Source organism: Callithrix jacchus, chromosome 2 (assembly GCF_049354715.1).
Source record: "Callithrix jacchus isolate 240 chromosome 2, calJac240_pri, whole genome shotgun sequence".
Classification (NCBI taxonomy): Eukaryota; Metazoa; Chordata; class Mammalia; order Primates; family Cebidae; genus Callithrix; species Callithrix jacchus.
Window position 1 is genome coordinate 73,980,936 of NC_133503.1, and position 16,608 is coordinate 73,997,543.

The 16,608-nt window shown below is 50.8% G+C and overlaps 1 protein-coding gene across 1 annotated transcript in view; it reads left to right on the top strand.

Moving 5' to 3' along the window:
• The first annotated feature begins 6,835 nt into the window (after positions 1 to 6,835).
• The window catches only part of LOC128931425 (uncharacterized), a 94,366-nt gene continuing 84,593 nt past the window's right edge, over positions 6,836 to 16,608 (top strand). The window contains exons 1-8 of the mRNA XM_054252388.2: positions 6,836 to 6,841; positions 7,627 to 7,716; positions 7,844 to 7,938; positions 10,970 to 10,996; positions 11,120 to 11,181; positions 11,676 to 11,713; positions 12,567 to 12,658; positions 13,406 to 13,972. Of these exons, the coding sequence (XP_054108363.2) occupies positions 6,836 to 6,841; positions 7,627 to 7,716; positions 7,844 to 7,938; positions 10,970 to 10,996; positions 11,120 to 11,181; positions 11,676 to 11,713; positions 12,567 to 12,658; positions 13,406 to 13,972 (977 nt within the window). The remainder of the gene's footprint in view (positions 6,842 to 7,626; positions 7,717 to 7,843; positions 7,939 to 10,969; positions 10,997 to 11,119; positions 11,182 to 11,675; positions 11,714 to 12,566; positions 12,659 to 13,405; positions 13,973 to 16,608) is intronic.

Below are 16,608 nucleotides of genomic sequence, written 5' to 3' on the forward strand. Positions count from 1 at the left end.
CCAGCGCAGTGGCTAGCTGCATGGGAGATCACACAGATCCCGGTGATCTAACAGTGGGCGACTAAAACACCTGGGAGAGAGCCATCCGTTCAACTTAAAAAAAAAAAAAAAGGCGCTCTGAGGCAGGGAGCCAGGTGAGTGGGCTCAGTGGGTTTCATCCCCACAGGGACAAACAAAATGGCAACTCAAAATGCTCCCGGTGGAGAGTTTCACTCCAAGCACAGCTGAACCCAGGACAATGCAGCTCGGTGGGGGAGAAGCATTCGCCATTACCGAGGATATCCGCCCCTACGGAGGTACACTCCCATTGCTGACGCAGCCTGCCATTGCTGAGGCAACACGCCATAACAGAGACTGCGCTGCAGGGCAGAGCTGGTGGCAGCAGGGCGGACCAGCTGCAAAGCCCACGCCTGCAAGGCAGAGCACGCAGCAACAGGGCCCATGCCACATCAGCAGGGCGGAGCCTCAGCAGGCAAATAGTGACTAGACTGCTTCCTAGCTGGGCAGGATAGTGCCACGGACACTCATAAAGAAAGCCCCAACCCCCCCAAGACAGAGCATCTGAGAAAACAAAAGGGTTCTAAGAGTTGTGCTGCAGCAGAATTAAACACACCTGCCTAACAGCCCTGAATGAACAACGGAGCTCACAGCTCAGCACCTGAGTTCCTATAAAGTACAGACTATCTCCTCAAGCAGCTCCCTGACCCCTCTATATCCAGAGTCACCTCAAAAAGAACTGATCAGACTGACATCAGATGGGCACCATTCTGGGACAAAAATAGCAGAAACAGAAACTGGTAGCATCCCTCACCGTTCTGCAGCTGCTACAGGTGTATCCCAGACAAGCAGGGCCTGGAGTGGACCTCAGCAGTCATACAGTGGAGGGGCTAGACTGGTAGAAGGAAAACCAAGTAACATACCTCATCATCAACAATCTGGGCGTCCACTCAGAGACCCAATCGAAAAGTCAGCAACTACTCAGACGACAGGTGGATAAATCCACAAAGATGGGAAGAAACCAGCACAAAAAGGAGGAAAACACCCAAAACCAGAACACTACACCTCCTACAAAGGGCCAAAACTCCTCACCAGCAAGGGAACAAAGCTGGACGGAGAATGACTGTGACAAAATGACGAAATCAGACATCAGAAGGTGGGTAATGAGAAACTTCTGTGAGCTAAAAGTACATGTTCGAAATCAATGCAAAGAAACTAAGAACCTTGAAAAGAGACTTGAAAAAAGATTCGAGGAAATAATAACAAGAATGGATAACTTAGAGAGGAATATGAATGAATTGAAGGAGCTGAAAAACACAATATGAGAACTTCCCGAAGCATGCACAAGTTTCAACAGCCGAACTGACGAAGCAGAAGAAAGAATATCAGAAGTCGAAGATCAACTCAATGAAATAAAACGAGAAACCAAGATTATAGAAAAAAGTGCAAAAAGGAATGAACAAAGTCTCCAAGAAGTGTGGGACTCTGTGAAGAAACCTAACCTACATTTCATAGGTGTACCAGAAGGGGATGAAGAGAATAAATCCAAGCTGAAAAATACTCTTCAGGATATTATCCAGGAAAATTTCCTCCACCTAGCAAGGCAGGCCAACGCTCAAATTCAGGAAATACAGAGAACACCACAGAGATATTCAACAAGAAGAGGAACCCCAAGGCACATAATCATCAGATTCAACAAGGTTGAAATAAAGGAGAAAATACTAAGGGCAGCCAGAGATAAAGGTCGGGTCACACACAAAGGGAAGCCCATCAGACTCACAGCAGATCTCTCGGCAGAAACACTACAAGCCAGAAGAGAGTGGGGGCCAATATTCAACATCCTTAAAGAAAAGAACTTTCAACCCAGAATTTCATATCCAGCCAAACTGAGCTTCAGAAGTAAAGGAAAAATAAAATCCTTTGCAAACAAGCAAGTACTCAGAGATTTTGTCACCACCAGCCCTGCTTTACAAGAGCTCCTGAAAGAGGAACTACACATAGAAAGGAACAACCAGTACCAGCCATTCCAAAATCACACTAAATGCTAAAGAGCATCAACATAATGAAGAAACTACATCAACTAACAGGCAAAACAGCCAGCTAGCATCAAAATGGCAGTATCAAATTCACACATAACAATATTAACCCTAAATATAAATGGACTAAATGTACCAATCAAGAGACACAGCCTGCAAACTGGATAAAAAAACAAAACCCATCACTGTGCTGTAACCAGGAAACCCATAACACATGCAAGGATACACAAAGGCTCAAAAAAAAGGGATGGAGGAAGATTTACCAATCAAATGGAGAGCAAAAAAACAGGAGTTGCAATTCTCATCTCTGACAAAATAGACTTTAAAGCAACAAAGATCAAAAGAGACAAAGAAGGTCATTACATAATGGTAAAAGGATCGATACAACAAGAAGAGCTGACGATCCTAAACATATACGGACCAAATACAGGAGCACCCAGATATACAAGGCAAGTTCTTAATGACTTACAAAGAGACTTAGACTCGCACGCAATGATAGTGGGAGACTTTAACACTCCAATGTCAATATGAGACAGATCAACCAGACAGAAAATCAACAAGGATATCCAGGGCTTGAACTCAGACCTGGAGCAAGTAAACCTGATAGACATTTACAGAACTCTACACCCCAAATCCACAGAATATACATTCTTCTCAGCACCACATCACACCTACTCTAAAATTGACCACATAATTGGAAGTAAAGCACTCCTCAGCAAATGAAAAACAATGGAAATCATAACAAACAGTCTCTCAGATCATAGTGCAATTAAGTTAGAACTCAGAATTCAGAAACCAACTCAGAACCGCACAGCTTCATGGAAACTGAACAACTGGCTCTTGAATGTTGACTGGATAAACAATGAAATGAAGGCAGAAATAATGAAGTTCTTCAAAACCAATGAGAATGAAGACACAACATGCCAGAATCTCTGGAACACATTTAAAGCAGTCTCTAGAGGAAAATATATAGCAATGAGTGTCCATATGAGGAGAATGGAGAGATCCAAAATTGACACCCTATCGTCAAAATTGAAAGAGCTAGAGGAGCAAGATCAAAAAACTCAAAACCTAGCAGAAGACAAGAAATAACTAAGATCAGAGCTGAACTGAAGGAGATAGAGATACGAAACACCCTTCAAAAAATCAATAAATCCAAGAGCTGGTTTTTTGAAAAGATCAACAAAATAGACAGACCACTAGCCAGTTTGATTAAAAAGAAAAGAGAGAACAACCAAATAGATGCAATAAAAAATGGTAAAGGGGATATCACCACAGATTCCACAGAAATTGAAACCATCATCAGAGAATATTACAGACTACTCTATGCACATAAACTAGTAAACCTGGAAGAAATGGATAAATTCCTGGACTCCTGTGTCCCAGCCTAAACCAGGAGGAAGCTGAAACTATGAATAGACCAATAACAAGGTCAGAAGTCGAGGCAGCAATTAAGAGACTACCACACAAAAAAAGCCCAGGTCCAGATGGCTTCACAGCCGAATTCTACCAGACACACAAAGAGGAGCTGGTACCATTCCTTCTGAAACTATTCCAAATAATCCAAAAAGAGGGAATCCTTCCCATATCATTTCATGAGACCAACATCATCCTGATACCAAAACCCAGCAGAGACCCAACAAGAAAAGAAAACTTCAGGCCAATATCCATGATGAACATAGATGCAAAAATCTTCAATAAAATATTAGCAAGCCGATTGCAACAGCAAATCAAAAAACTTATCCATCATGATCAAGTAGGATTCATCCCGGGTATGCAAGGCTGGTTCAACATACGCAAGTCTATCAACGTAATTCACCACATAAACAGAACCAAAAACAAAAACCACATGATTATCTCAATTGACGCAGAGAAGGCATTCGACAAAATTCAACAGCCCTTTATGCTAAAAACCATCAATAAACTCGGTATCGATGAAACGTATCTCAAAGTAATAAAAGCTATTTACGACAAACCAACAGCCAATATCATACTGAATGGGCAAAAACTGGAAGCATTTCCTTTGAAATCCGGCACTAGACAAGGATGCCCTCTTTCATCACTCCTATTCAATACAGTACGGGAAGTTCTAGCCAGAGCAATCAGGCAAGAAAAAGAAATAAAGGGTATTCAAATAGGAAAGGAGGAAGCCAAATTGTCTCTATTTGCAGACGACATGATAGTATACCTAGAAGACCCCATCGCCTCAGCCCAAAAACTCCTGAAACTGATAAGCAACTTCAGCAAAGCCTCAGGATATAAAATCAATGTGCAAAAATCACAAGCATTCCTCTACACCAATAACAGACTTAAAGAAAGCCAAATCAAGAACGAACTGCCATTCACAATTGCTACAAAAAGAATAAAATACCTGGGAATACAACTAACAAGGAACGTAAGGGACCTCTTCAAGGAGAACTACAAACCACTGCTCAATGAAATAAGAGAGGACACAAACAGTTGGAGAAACATTCCATGTTCATGGTTAGGAAGAATTAATACCGTGAAAATGGCTATACTGCCCAAGGTAATTTACAGAATCAACGCTATCCCCATCAAGCTACCATTGACTTTCTTCACAGAACTGGAAAAAACCACCATGAACTTCATATGGAACCAAAAGAGAGCCCGCATAGCCAAGTCAATTCTAAGCAAAAAGAACACAGCGGGGGGCATCACACTACCGGATTTCAAACTATACTACAAGGCTACAGTAATCAAAACATCATGGTACTGGTACCAAAACAGAGATATAGACCAATGGAACAAAACAGAGTCATCGGAGGCAACACAACATATCTACAACCATACAATCTTTGATAAACCTGACAAAAACAAGCAATGGGGAAAGGATTCCCTGTTTAATCAATGGTATTGGGAAAACTGGCTAGCCATGTGCAGAAAGCAGAAACTGGACCCCTTCCTGACACCTTACACTAAAATTAACTCCAGATGGATTAAAGACTTAAACATAAGACCTGGCACCATAAAAACCCTAGGAGAAAATCTAGGGAAAACCATTCAGGACATAGGAGTAGGCACGGACTTCATGACCAAAACACCAAAAGCATTGGCAACAAAAGCCAAAATAGACAAATGGGACCTAATCAAACTCCACAGCTTCTGCATGGCAAAAGAAAAAGTCACTAGAGTGAATCGGCAACCAACAGAATGGGGAAAAATTTTTGCAGTTTACCCATCTGACAAAGGGCTGATATCCAGAATTTACAAAGAACTCAAACAGATTCACAGGAAAAATACAAACAAGTCCATTCAAAAATGGGCAAAGGATATGAACAGACACTTTACAAAAGAAGACATATATGAGGCCAACAATCATATGAAAAAATGCCCATCATCACTGGTCATCAGAGAGATGCAAATCAAAACCACATTGAGATACCATCTCACGCCAGTTAGAATGGCGATCATTAAAAAATCTGGAGACAACAGATGCTGGAGAGGATGTGGAGAAATAGGAACACTTTTACACTGCTGGTGGGAGTGTAAATTAGTTCAACCATTGTGGAAGGTAGTGTGGAGATTCCTCAAGGCCTTAGAAATAGAAATTCCATTTGACCCAGCAATCCCATTACTGGGTATATATCCAAAGGACTACAAATTGTTCTACTATAAGGACACATGCACACGAATGTTCATTGCAACACTGTTTACAATAGCAAAGACCTGGAACCAACCCAAATGCCCATCGATGATAGACTGGATTGGGAAAATGTGGCACATATACACCATGGAATATTATGCAGCAATCAGAAATGATAAGTTTGTGTCGTTTGTAGGGACATGGATGAATCTGGAGAACATCATTCTCAGCAAACTGACACAAGAACAGAAAATGAAATACCGAATATTCTCACTCATAGGAGGGTGATGAAAAGTGAGAACACATGGACACAGGGAGGGGAGTACTAAATACTGGGGTCTGTTGGGGGAAAAAAGGAGGGCCAGCGGGGTCGGGGGAGCTGGGGAGGGATAGCCTGGGGAGAAATGCCAAATGTGGGTGAAGGGGAGAAAGGAAGCAAAACACACTGCCATGTGTGTACCTATGCAACTGTCTTGCACGTTCTGCACATGTACCCCAAAACCTAAAATGCAATAAAAATTTAAAAATAAATAAAAATAAACTTAAAGCTGTTGAGGAATTTATGCAGATAGTGTGTGGGCTTTGTCTGTGGGTTCCAGAGGGTGGATTCTTGGATGAAGCCACTTGGAAGGTTATAAGTGAAAAAATTGATCACTTTTCTACCCACAACACGTCGCTACCTCAAACTGATATTTTGCTTTCTATTTGGTCTAAGTTGCGTGATTGCGTTTGTCCTATTCACATTTCTCCCTCAGCCCGGCCTTATACCCCTGCGGCTGCTTCTGTCTCTCCTCCTCCACTGTCTTCTGATCCTCTTGATTTGGGGGAACACGGCTCTCATCACTCTCATGTTGAGCCTCCGCCTAGGATATTTTTGAGATTATGGCCAAAGTGGTCGTAGACAGTTCTTCCCATCTTGCACAATGGACTCCTGGTCCTTCCACCCATCCCTCTTTGCCTGATTTAAGTCACCAATTTCAAGATTTACTTTTGCTTTGCTCCCACGCTCTCTCGAAACAGCACCAGTGTTATCCTATCACCCAGCAGTCGCGACCCCTTGGACCACCTGTTCCAGTTCACATGCAATCCACTCCCCTCTCGCCTATCTCACTGTTGTCTCATGCCCTTATGTTTCTTCGCAGGGGACTTACGGGCCCTGAAGCTTCTCTTACATACCCCATCATTGAGACTGTGGGCAATGATGGTAATGCAGTCAGAAATTATGAACCCCACCTTTCTAAGACTTTAAGGGACTTGAAGGATGCTGTTTCTCAATATGGCCCAACTGCTCCCTACACTTTAACGATCTTGGATAACCTTTGCATTGTAGCCCTCCGTCCGGGTGATTGGGGTCATCTTGCTATGGCTTGTCTTTCTGGTGGTGATTTTTTGCTGTGAAAAGCTTATTACAAGGATGCAGCTTTTGATCAATCAATTCAAAACTGCCTCCTGCAGTCCCCAGTGACTCTAGACATGCTTTTGGGGAGAGGAGCACATTCAGAATTATGTGACCAGCTAAACTACCCTAATGAGGCTTATATGCAGATTACCTCCTTGGCAATGCATGCCTGGAGACAACTGCCTTCATCCGGTGTTAGAACGGAGGAGCTTGCTAAAATTCATCAGGGACCTGACGAGCCTTTTCAGGAGTTCGTCTCGCGCCTCGTCTAGGCTGTTACACGCCAGGTTGGTAATGATGAGGCTAGCTCCCTTTTGGCAAAGCAATTGGCTTTTGAAAATGCTAATACGGCATGCCAGGCAGCCATGAGGCCCTTTAAACGTAAAGGCACCTTAACTGATTATATTCGCCTCTGCGCTATCAGACCTGCTTATCAACAAGGTTTTGCTCTAGCAGCTGCCCAGGCTGGTATGACTGTTGCAGCTTTTCTGAAGCAGAGGCCTACTCAGCCTAGACCACCTCTTAAATGCTTTCATTGTGGCAGTCTGGGGCACGTAGCTAGACAGTGCCAAGCTCCTTCTATCCCTCAGTCTCAGTTGCTGGCTTTGCCGGCACCTTCTGACCCATTGCTGCCCAACCCCAGGTTCGCCAACCAGGGCAATGCCCTCGTTGTCGCCATGGTATCCATTGGGCCAATGAGTGCCGCTCTAAGCACGATGACCAGGGCGATCCTCTTCCCCCGAGGTCAGGAAACTCCCGGGGGGGTGGTCCTGGCCCCCTCAAAACATCGGGACACCCTTTTTGCAGGCCCCTGACCTGATGTCGAACGCAAATCCATTTCTAAACTCTTCAGAACAACACCAACAGGCACCAGATTTGACCTCTGTCCCACTGCCCAACAGGTACTGACACCTAACATGGGACCCCAAACTATTCCTACGGGTTTTTTTGGCCCCCTTCCCTCGGGATATATCGGTCTTATTTTAGGTCATAGTGGCTGTTCCTTAAGAGTTTTACATGTACTTCCTGGAGTTGTTGATGCTGAAGAAATTAAGGTGTTTGCCCGGTCACCCACAGGTCTTTTCACACTGAGTCCTGAATTGTCCTTTGCTCAACTGCTTCTCATTCCTGTTGATACCTCAGCTGACTCTGAATTGTCGACTAAAGTTATGGGTAGCCAAGGTTCTGAGCCTTCCTCTTCTTATGCTTACTGGGTTCAGGCTATTTCATCTACCAGACCTGAACTTACCATTTAAATTAATGGCAAAACATTTAAAGGCCTCCTGGACACAGGGGCCGATGTGTCTGTAATTTCTAATGAATATTGGCCTTCTCAATGGCTTACAACTACTGCCATGACTTCTTTACAAGGCATAGGAATGACTAACAATCCTATGCAATCTGCAAGTTTATTAACATGGACTGATGATGAGGGTCACTCAGGCTCCTTTTGCCCCTATGTAATTCCTGGTATCCCACTCAATCTTTGGGGCCGTGATGTTTTAGAAGCCATGGGGGCTCGACTGGTGACTAATCCCATTGCTCTCGACATTATGACTAAACAGGGCTACTTGCCTGGCAAGGGCTTGGGAAAACTTTGCAGGGAGATCCTGAGCCTCTTGCCCTTCACCAGAAAACTGACCATTCTGGCCTAGGATATTTTTCCAACGGGTCACCGTGATTCCTGATTCCCATGCTGATAAAATTACTTGGTTATCAGATACACTGATTTGGGTAGAGCAGTGGCCCCTTTCTGCTGAAAAAATTACAGCGGCTCGCGAGTTGGTTGGGGAACAACTCTCTGCGGGTCACATTAGACCTACAAACAGCCCTTGGAATTCTCCTATTTTTGTCATCAAAAAGCGCTCTGGTAAATGGAGGCTTCTGCAGGATTTAAGAAAGGTTAATGCAACTATGGAAGTCATGGGTCCCTTACAACCAGGTCTGCCTTCGCCTGTTGTTGTGCCTCAGACTTGGAAACTGTTGGTGATCTGAAAGACTGATTCTTTTCCATTCCTTTGCATCCCTCAGATTGTCATCGTTTTGCCTTTAGCATACCATCCACTAATTTCGATTGACCATATGAGCAGTATGAGTGGATTGTGTTGCCTCAAGGTAGGGCTAATAGCCTCACCTTGTGTCAGACTTTTGTATCTAAAGCTATTCAGCCTGTCGCCAACAATTCCCTGACATTCAACTGTTGCATTATATGGATGACCTTCTCTTAGCTGCTTCAACTGAGACCCTTCTTTATCAAGCCTTTGAATGTTTGCAAACCTGTTTGACAAAAAATAACCTTGTTATTGCACCAGACAAGGTTCAGACTACCACTCCCTACCATTACTTGGGAAGGCTTATTTAATCTAACCAAGTTTCCTTTAAGACTCCTATTCTCTCCACAGCAAATTTAACTACATTGCATGACTTTCAGAAATTTTTAGGAGATATTAACTGGATTCACCCAAGTTTGAAACTTACCACAGGACAATTGAAGCCCTTATTTGACATTCTCAAAGGACCCTCTAATCCAGCTTCTTCTCGTTCTTTGACAGCTCCTGCCAAGGTGGCTTTACAATTAGTTCATGATGCCTTGTCCCAGCAAAAACTTTCTCGTATTAAGGACAACTCCCGGTGGTGTTATTGTATTCTTCCTACTGTTTATACTCCCACTGGGGTTTTTTGGCAACAGGGTATCCTGGAGGGGTTTCATCTCCCTGCCAGTCGTGGGAAAGTTGTAACCCCTTACTTTGAACTAGTTTCTGTCTTAGTAGCTAAGGGTCATGTACGGGCTCTTTCCATTTTTTAATCACACATAAGGTTACAAAATACTAAAAGATACTCTAGCCATGAAAGATGACTCCAAGCGTTTAAAAGATGTTTATTTTAAAGTAAAATCTTCCCATGTTAAGTTTGATAGCTGTGCTCCTGCCTAGTAATACTTGACAGTGGAGGAACATGGAAGGAGGCATAGAGGTCACCCAGCCTGGGGGCTCTGCCCAGCCCCGCCACTTGTTCTGTGCACACATATATATACCTGTTTGTCCAAGAACCCTTTACCTTCTGGGTCAGCTAAGTCCCATATAAGCAGAAACACAAAAATGCTCAAAAGCATGACTGCTAATCTTTGCTCGTGTGTTAACAAAAACAAGAGCCGCCACCACCACACCACTAGCCTTGCAAACCAAGGGCCTTGCGGGGCAGGAGCAACTGTTTCAAAGCTGCACTGCAGATGAATAGGCCAATTTAGAGCAGGTGAATGATCTGTCCAGGGGCACACAACCAGTCGGTGGCAGGACCCAGAGCACATCAAGGTGCACTCAGCTCCCAAACCAGTGGTTTTTATGACATCCTTATTTCCCCAACAAACATCTGTAAGCTGTCAAGAACCCAAAAGTTCTCAGGTCTCTTCTCTGCTACCCAAGTAGTGAGGGCTACCACCTGGGCATTTATATCCAACAATTACTATCTGAGAGGTCTGCAGTTACCAGGCCAATCACTAAAAGGCCTGGCCCCTTGGAAAATAATCTTCACAGGCTGGCTCTGACCTGCCAGGCAGAGCTGTGAGGGAGACCACAGGAAAAAAAACTAGTTATCTTCACCTACCTTCCTGAGGATAATGTCTGAAAGGCCAGACTTCTTTAGAAAAAATACAGCTTCACCTGCCCCCACTCTCCCTGCATATGTCAGATCTACCTGAGATGGTTGAGCAAGAGGTGGGATAACTGTTCAGCAAATGCAGCACCTCTCTCCCCAGGAGGACTGTTCTGGAAGGAGCACCTCCCTGGGCCCTCCAGCAGGCCAGAAACTTTCCCTCCAGCACCATCCATACATGGGGAGTTTTGCTTCATCAAACACATGGCTGGGGGCTCGGCGCTCAGCTCCAGACCTGCCCGGCTGTGGCTGTAAGGTTTTCTCACACCGCCCCCCTCTCAGGACCATGGCCCTTTCTGATGCCGGCTTGTAAGGTCTCAACCACCTCCCTGTCCTGCCTGTTGGAATGCAGGACAGGTCTGTGTCCCCATCAACAGGGAGGTCTGTGGAGACAGGGCCGAGTCTCAGTCACCTTTCAGCACCCACCCCCAGGAGCTTGCTGGAAGCTCTGACCCCGACACCAGTGCCCTCCCAGTCCCAGGGCCAGTGCTCAGGTGGGACTCAGACCTGGCAGGCGGGTCACGGTCAGGGACAGCTCCCGTTATGTGCCAGCAGAGGGCGCTTCCAGGGAGGCACCTCACCTTCCGCGGCACCCCAAGCAAGGGACCAGAGGTTCTGTCCCAGCACCACCCGAGCCTCGAAGAGACTCGGGGCAGCCCCTCAGGCCCCTGCCACCCAGCTGGGGTCCCACCTTTCCTCATCGCTCTGCTCTCCTCCCCACCCAGCCCAGCCCCACTGACTTGGCTACTCAGGAGCCGAGGCTCCCAGGAGGCTCACAGGGGAAGGAGCCCTGCCTGGTGCAGGCAGGTGCCGCGAGCTGGCCCCAGAAGACCCCACCAGCTCCTCCACGCAGCCTGCCCCGGCTCCCAGTAACCTGAGGCACGTTGCTGAGGCCGAGTCTTCAGAAACAGGAGCCCTCACCTGAGAGCCCGGGGCTGGAGCTCCTGCCTAGATCCTTGGCGACTGCTCCTCCCTTTATCTTCTGCAGCCTGGGAAGTGGACGGCTCTCAGTGTGCCCACTACCAGGTGGCATGGGCAGAGGACGGGGCCTGACGGGGGAGAAGAAAGCAGCCAGGAGAAGGGGCTTGGCAAGCCAAGGGGCAGGAGGGCAGGATGGTGCAGGCTGCGCTCAGTCACCGGGTCACGTAGGCCCATCCTGCCGGTGGGCACGGCGGCCCTCCTTTGCGTGTGCAGAGCTGGTATCCTCTGGGGGGCTCCCCATCACCAAGGCTCTAATCCCAGAGCCTCACTGCTGGGGAGGTGGGGGTAGCAAGAGACTGCGTGCCTCAGGCTGGGCTCGGTCACCCACCCCACCCGCAGCCCAGGTTTCCCCCCAGTAATGCCATAATTGGGTGGGATTTTTGCTGCAAGGCAAAGTCCAGAGGAGCACAAACACGCTCCCTCCCCTCCCCCTCCCTGCCCCCACCGCGGCTTCATTCCAGAGCTCTTCCCTCCTTCCCTCAGAGGGTAGGGGCCTGCAGTACCTCGGAGAAGTGGGTGGGTGGCTGGGCATGCGTAGAGGGAACTGGATTCCCCAGGCAGTGAGGAGCAAAAGGAACTTTTCTTCAGAGAGAACGGCTGTCATTCTGAATTCAGGAAGGGACCCCTGAAATAGTCACCAGGCGACCCCCAGGCGGGTTTCCCCAGGATCACAGCTTCCCTCTGCAGATGCAGAACCAGCTGTGAGTGGGGCACACCGTGGAAAGTGCCTGCCTCAGTCCCCCAGCCAGTGACACAGCTGGGGACAGAAATCTCAGCCACCCTGGCCCTGAGAAGCTGCACAAAAGCAGCCCCATGTCCTCCCTGCCTCTCCACGCACCTCCCTCCCGCAACACACACTCTGCAGCCGCACTCAAGGCCTGGCCCACGGGCTGGGTAGTGCAGGATCCCCAGAGAACACAGCACTGACGAGTGCGGGGCTGCTTCTAGTTCTCAGAAGTTCCTGGAGCCTCCTCGCCCAATACCTATGCGGTAACCAAGATACCTGCTGAGATTAGGTCACAGAGTGACTGCGGGAGGACCAGCCACGGTGGAAGAGTGCCTCGTAACCACCCCTGTTATCAGGTGCGGGGGATGGGGAACTGGGGACACTTCCCCTCCTTAAATTACAATCTCCCCTGGCGGCTCCCGGGCTGCACAGGGATATGCAAATGACTGGGAGCTGGAGAGTTGGTTGGTCACTGGTGACTTTGGGCAAGTCACTTTCCCGCTCTGGTCTTCCCCTCTCTATCAGCAGACTCCTCCGGCTGACCTCAATAATCAGAAATCCCTCTGGTTGAAGAGGCTGCGTAGCCCGGGCACACCTGGAGGTCGGTGGTCCCAGAACCCGGAGCAGCGCTGCGCTTCCCCACAGACCCAGAGCGCCAGGGACTTCCCTGGTGGAGTGATGGGGAGAAAAATGGAGGGGTCAATCCCTGTGTCACACAGTCCCACTCGCCCCCAACTGTGATTCAGAGGCGCGTGGCTGCACCTTGGAGGTCCACCCGGCGGCTGTCCTCACTGCAGGCTGCTCCCCTCCCCGCCCCTCTCTATCCACCGCACGCGCTGGCAGCCTGGTCTCAGGGGAAGGAGTCCGGCCGCAGGCAGACGGGGCCAAAGGATGTGCACCCGACAAACGCTGGCTCGCGCCCCAACCCTGCGCCCCGGCAGGGTGATGGATGAAGGGAAGCCCTAGCCCAGCCACTTCCAGGCCAACAGAAGAAGCTCACCATAGATCAGGGGCGGGAGGGGGACTGCATGTCCCACGGTGAGCGCAGGGCTCGCGGGGCTGGAAACGAAGACGCTGCCCGGGAGTCCTGAGGGGCGCGGTCCTGGAGCTCCAGGAGGGCGCCTGCGGACCGCGCAGCCCGGGGCCGGCCGCCTGGCCATCTGGCGCACCCCAGCGCCCCGCGCACACCTGGGAGCCCGCACACCGGCACGCCCTTGGACAACCCCGCACCCACAGCCGCGGGAGGGGGCCAAAGCCGCCGCCGCCGCCGCCGCTCGGGTTCCCAGGGCCCCGCCCGCCCTGCCCGGGCCCTGGCCTCAACGGGCGCCCCCCGCGGCGCTGCCCCGCCCCCGCCGCCCAGCGCCGCCCGGGGCCTCGGCTGGCAGCCCGGCCGCCGGCCCACCTGGCGCAGCGCCGCCCTCGGAGCCCGCGCACCCGCGGCCTCAGGAGAGCCCAGAGACCCCGCCGCGCCAGCTCACAGGACGGACTCCAGACCCTCCGCGCGGCGATGGCCCCGCTCGATACTTCTTACTCCTCTGCAGCCTGAAGCAGGTTCTGGGCAGCTACCCGATCTGGTGGTGAGTGAGGCTCCTCGCGTTCGCCCCTGCCCCGGTGCGCAGCGCCCGCAGCAGACAGCCCGTCGGGCAGGGACCCCGCGGTGGTCCGAGCCCGCGCCCTCCTGCTCCCGCCCCGCATACCGACCGCCCGCGGTTGGTTTTCCTGGACCGCCACGTTGGACCTGTTCAGGCCAGGCTGGGACGCGTGGGTGTCGGGGCTTCCGGAGGCAGTGATTCCCGGGTGGGGGTGGGGGAGCTTGCGGAGAAGGTCCCAGCTGCCCCTGGCGTCGGACTGGGCGAGCAGTAGTGGGCTGGGGAGAGGCGGAAAGAAGGTCTGCACGCGCGGTCGCCGAGGCCAGGGGACAGGCTAGGAAAGAGGGCCAGAAAGAGGGAATTCGCTGGAGACATTCCTCAAAAACCGTATCTTACACACAAACACACACACGTTTTTAAAAAAAAAGTCGGTAAGACAAGACTGAGCAGCTCAGAGCCGCACGGTTACGTGAAGAAAGCTGGGACCCGGCAGGGAGTGGCGCAGAGCCAGCGGCTGGGGGCACTGGGGACCGGCTCTGGGCCCCGCGCGCCTCCCCGCCGCAGTCCGGGCGCGGGGATTTCCAGGGCCCCTCTCTGCCAGCCCTCCGCCTGGGTCCGCCTGGCAAGGAGGGGCTGCTGTAGAGAGAGGTAAGGGGAAGCTCAGCACCAAGTGTGAGGGGCTCCAGGACCCTCAGTCAGAAAGCGCTGTGCTGCGCCCTCCACGCCGGAAAAGGGGCGTTCTGTGAGTCCCTCCCTAGCCACGTGATGGAAGTGCGGATAAATCAAAGGAAGGGTCCCCAAAGGTCTCTCCCAGGCCTGCAGCCTCCACCGCACACATCATGTGGAAAGGGGAACGGAGGCCACACTTTCCTAAGTGCTTGTGATCCCTCAGAGCCCTCACCAAGCAAGGGTCACCCCAGTTGCGAATTAAGGGCGCTCTGAGATGCCCAAGATTGAGGAACACAAGTGGGAGGACTGTGGGCGCTCAGAGCCAGGCGCAGCGCTGTAGGACCCGCAGTTGGAGAGAAGCCTCCCCACAAGCATGCACACTCCCCCCAGCCTTCTCCGACGGCAGCCTGGAATTATAATAATTACGCCGAGGGGACTGGGGGAGACCCAGCGAGCTGAGGTACATCTAATCCGATAATAATTTTTCTCTTAGAGATGGTTCAGGAGCCGGGGCTCCCGCCGTAGAGGCGCCGGGCCAGGAGCACCCGGGTGGGGAAGGGGGCAGCCCTAGGCGGCAGAAGGGCCTCTCCGCGGGAACGCGCTTCAGGGCCCCCCCCGCGCGCGCGCGCGCCCGGACTTCCGCGTGCCCGTTTCCCGTGCAACACCTGAGGCGCCCGGTTGCCTACCTGAGCTCCAGGCTCCGGGCGCGCCTTGGTGCGCGCGGATACTGACGCGCGTCCACGGCCGCAGGGGACCAGGGCAGCGCGTCCGCCTGAGAGAGGCTTCTAATGGAGAAATGCCAGATGCCGGCGAAGGGGAGGAAGGCAGCAAATCACACTGCCATGTGTGTACCTATGCAACTATCTTGCATGTTCTGCACATGTACCCCAAAACCTAAAATGCAATGAAAATATATATTTTTTTTAAAAAAAGAAGAACCTGCCGGCACGTTCCTGAGCGCAAAAGGAAGCGCCTTCGCCCCCGCGCCCTTCCCATCAATGTCACCAGCCTCCTGTCAACCCTGCGCCCTAGGATCCTTGTCTTGTCTGCCCTGAGGGTTTCTAGCCTCCGTCCCCACCCACCTCATACCCATGTACACCTCGCTTTCAGCCCGGCCCCCTGTGTTCCGCTCTTAATACACCCTGAGACACCCTCGGGACAGTCAGACATTCTTCAGGGGAGCCAGGAGGAGCAGAGACGTGAAGTCCCTGGACTTTCTCTGCCTTCTCATCAAGAGACCAGAACAGCCCTTTGGCCACACAGGGAAGGGTGGCCTGGAACCCCACCTGACACTGATGTGGGTGGGTGGTGAGGACCCCTCCCCTGTCCCCACCCCCACTTTGTTCTCAGTAGGGTTCTCACTCTTGGGGATTCTCTACTTCCTGAGAAGCAGCATCTTCTTCAGGGAGACTGGCTCCCTGGGGATGAGACTGCCCCCTTCTTGATCCCCTCTCTGCCCCCAGGCAGGCTCTGGGGCATGAGCAAGGACTTGCCTTCCCCAGAGGGGGGCACGCGTGAGTAGCACACAGGCACCCCAGGGAGGAAGACTCACAGGACACAGCCTCTGGACCCCTGCTGCTGACGGCCTGCAGTTTAATAGCGGAAGATTCTTTTCCTTCCTCTGCATCTTCTACCCAGCACAGAGTCTCCTTTCTCCTGCCTCCTCACATCCACCCCTGATTAAGCATGACCGGAGAGGAGGGGGACCTTGGCCCCTGCCAGGTGGACTGCTGGTGAGCCCCAGTGCAGCGGAGCCGGCTGGGGTGGGGGCTTCTAACTCCTCACCTGCGCCCCCAGCCCCTCCCTAATACGCACTGCTGGCCCCTTCGATTCTCAGGGCTCCACCATCCCTGACACACAAAAGTGAAAGTGAAGGGGAATCTCCTCACCTGGAAAAACAAACCAGGAAACAGCCCAAATCAGAGTAATTAGGCTTTTGAAGTCAGCAGAGGGAG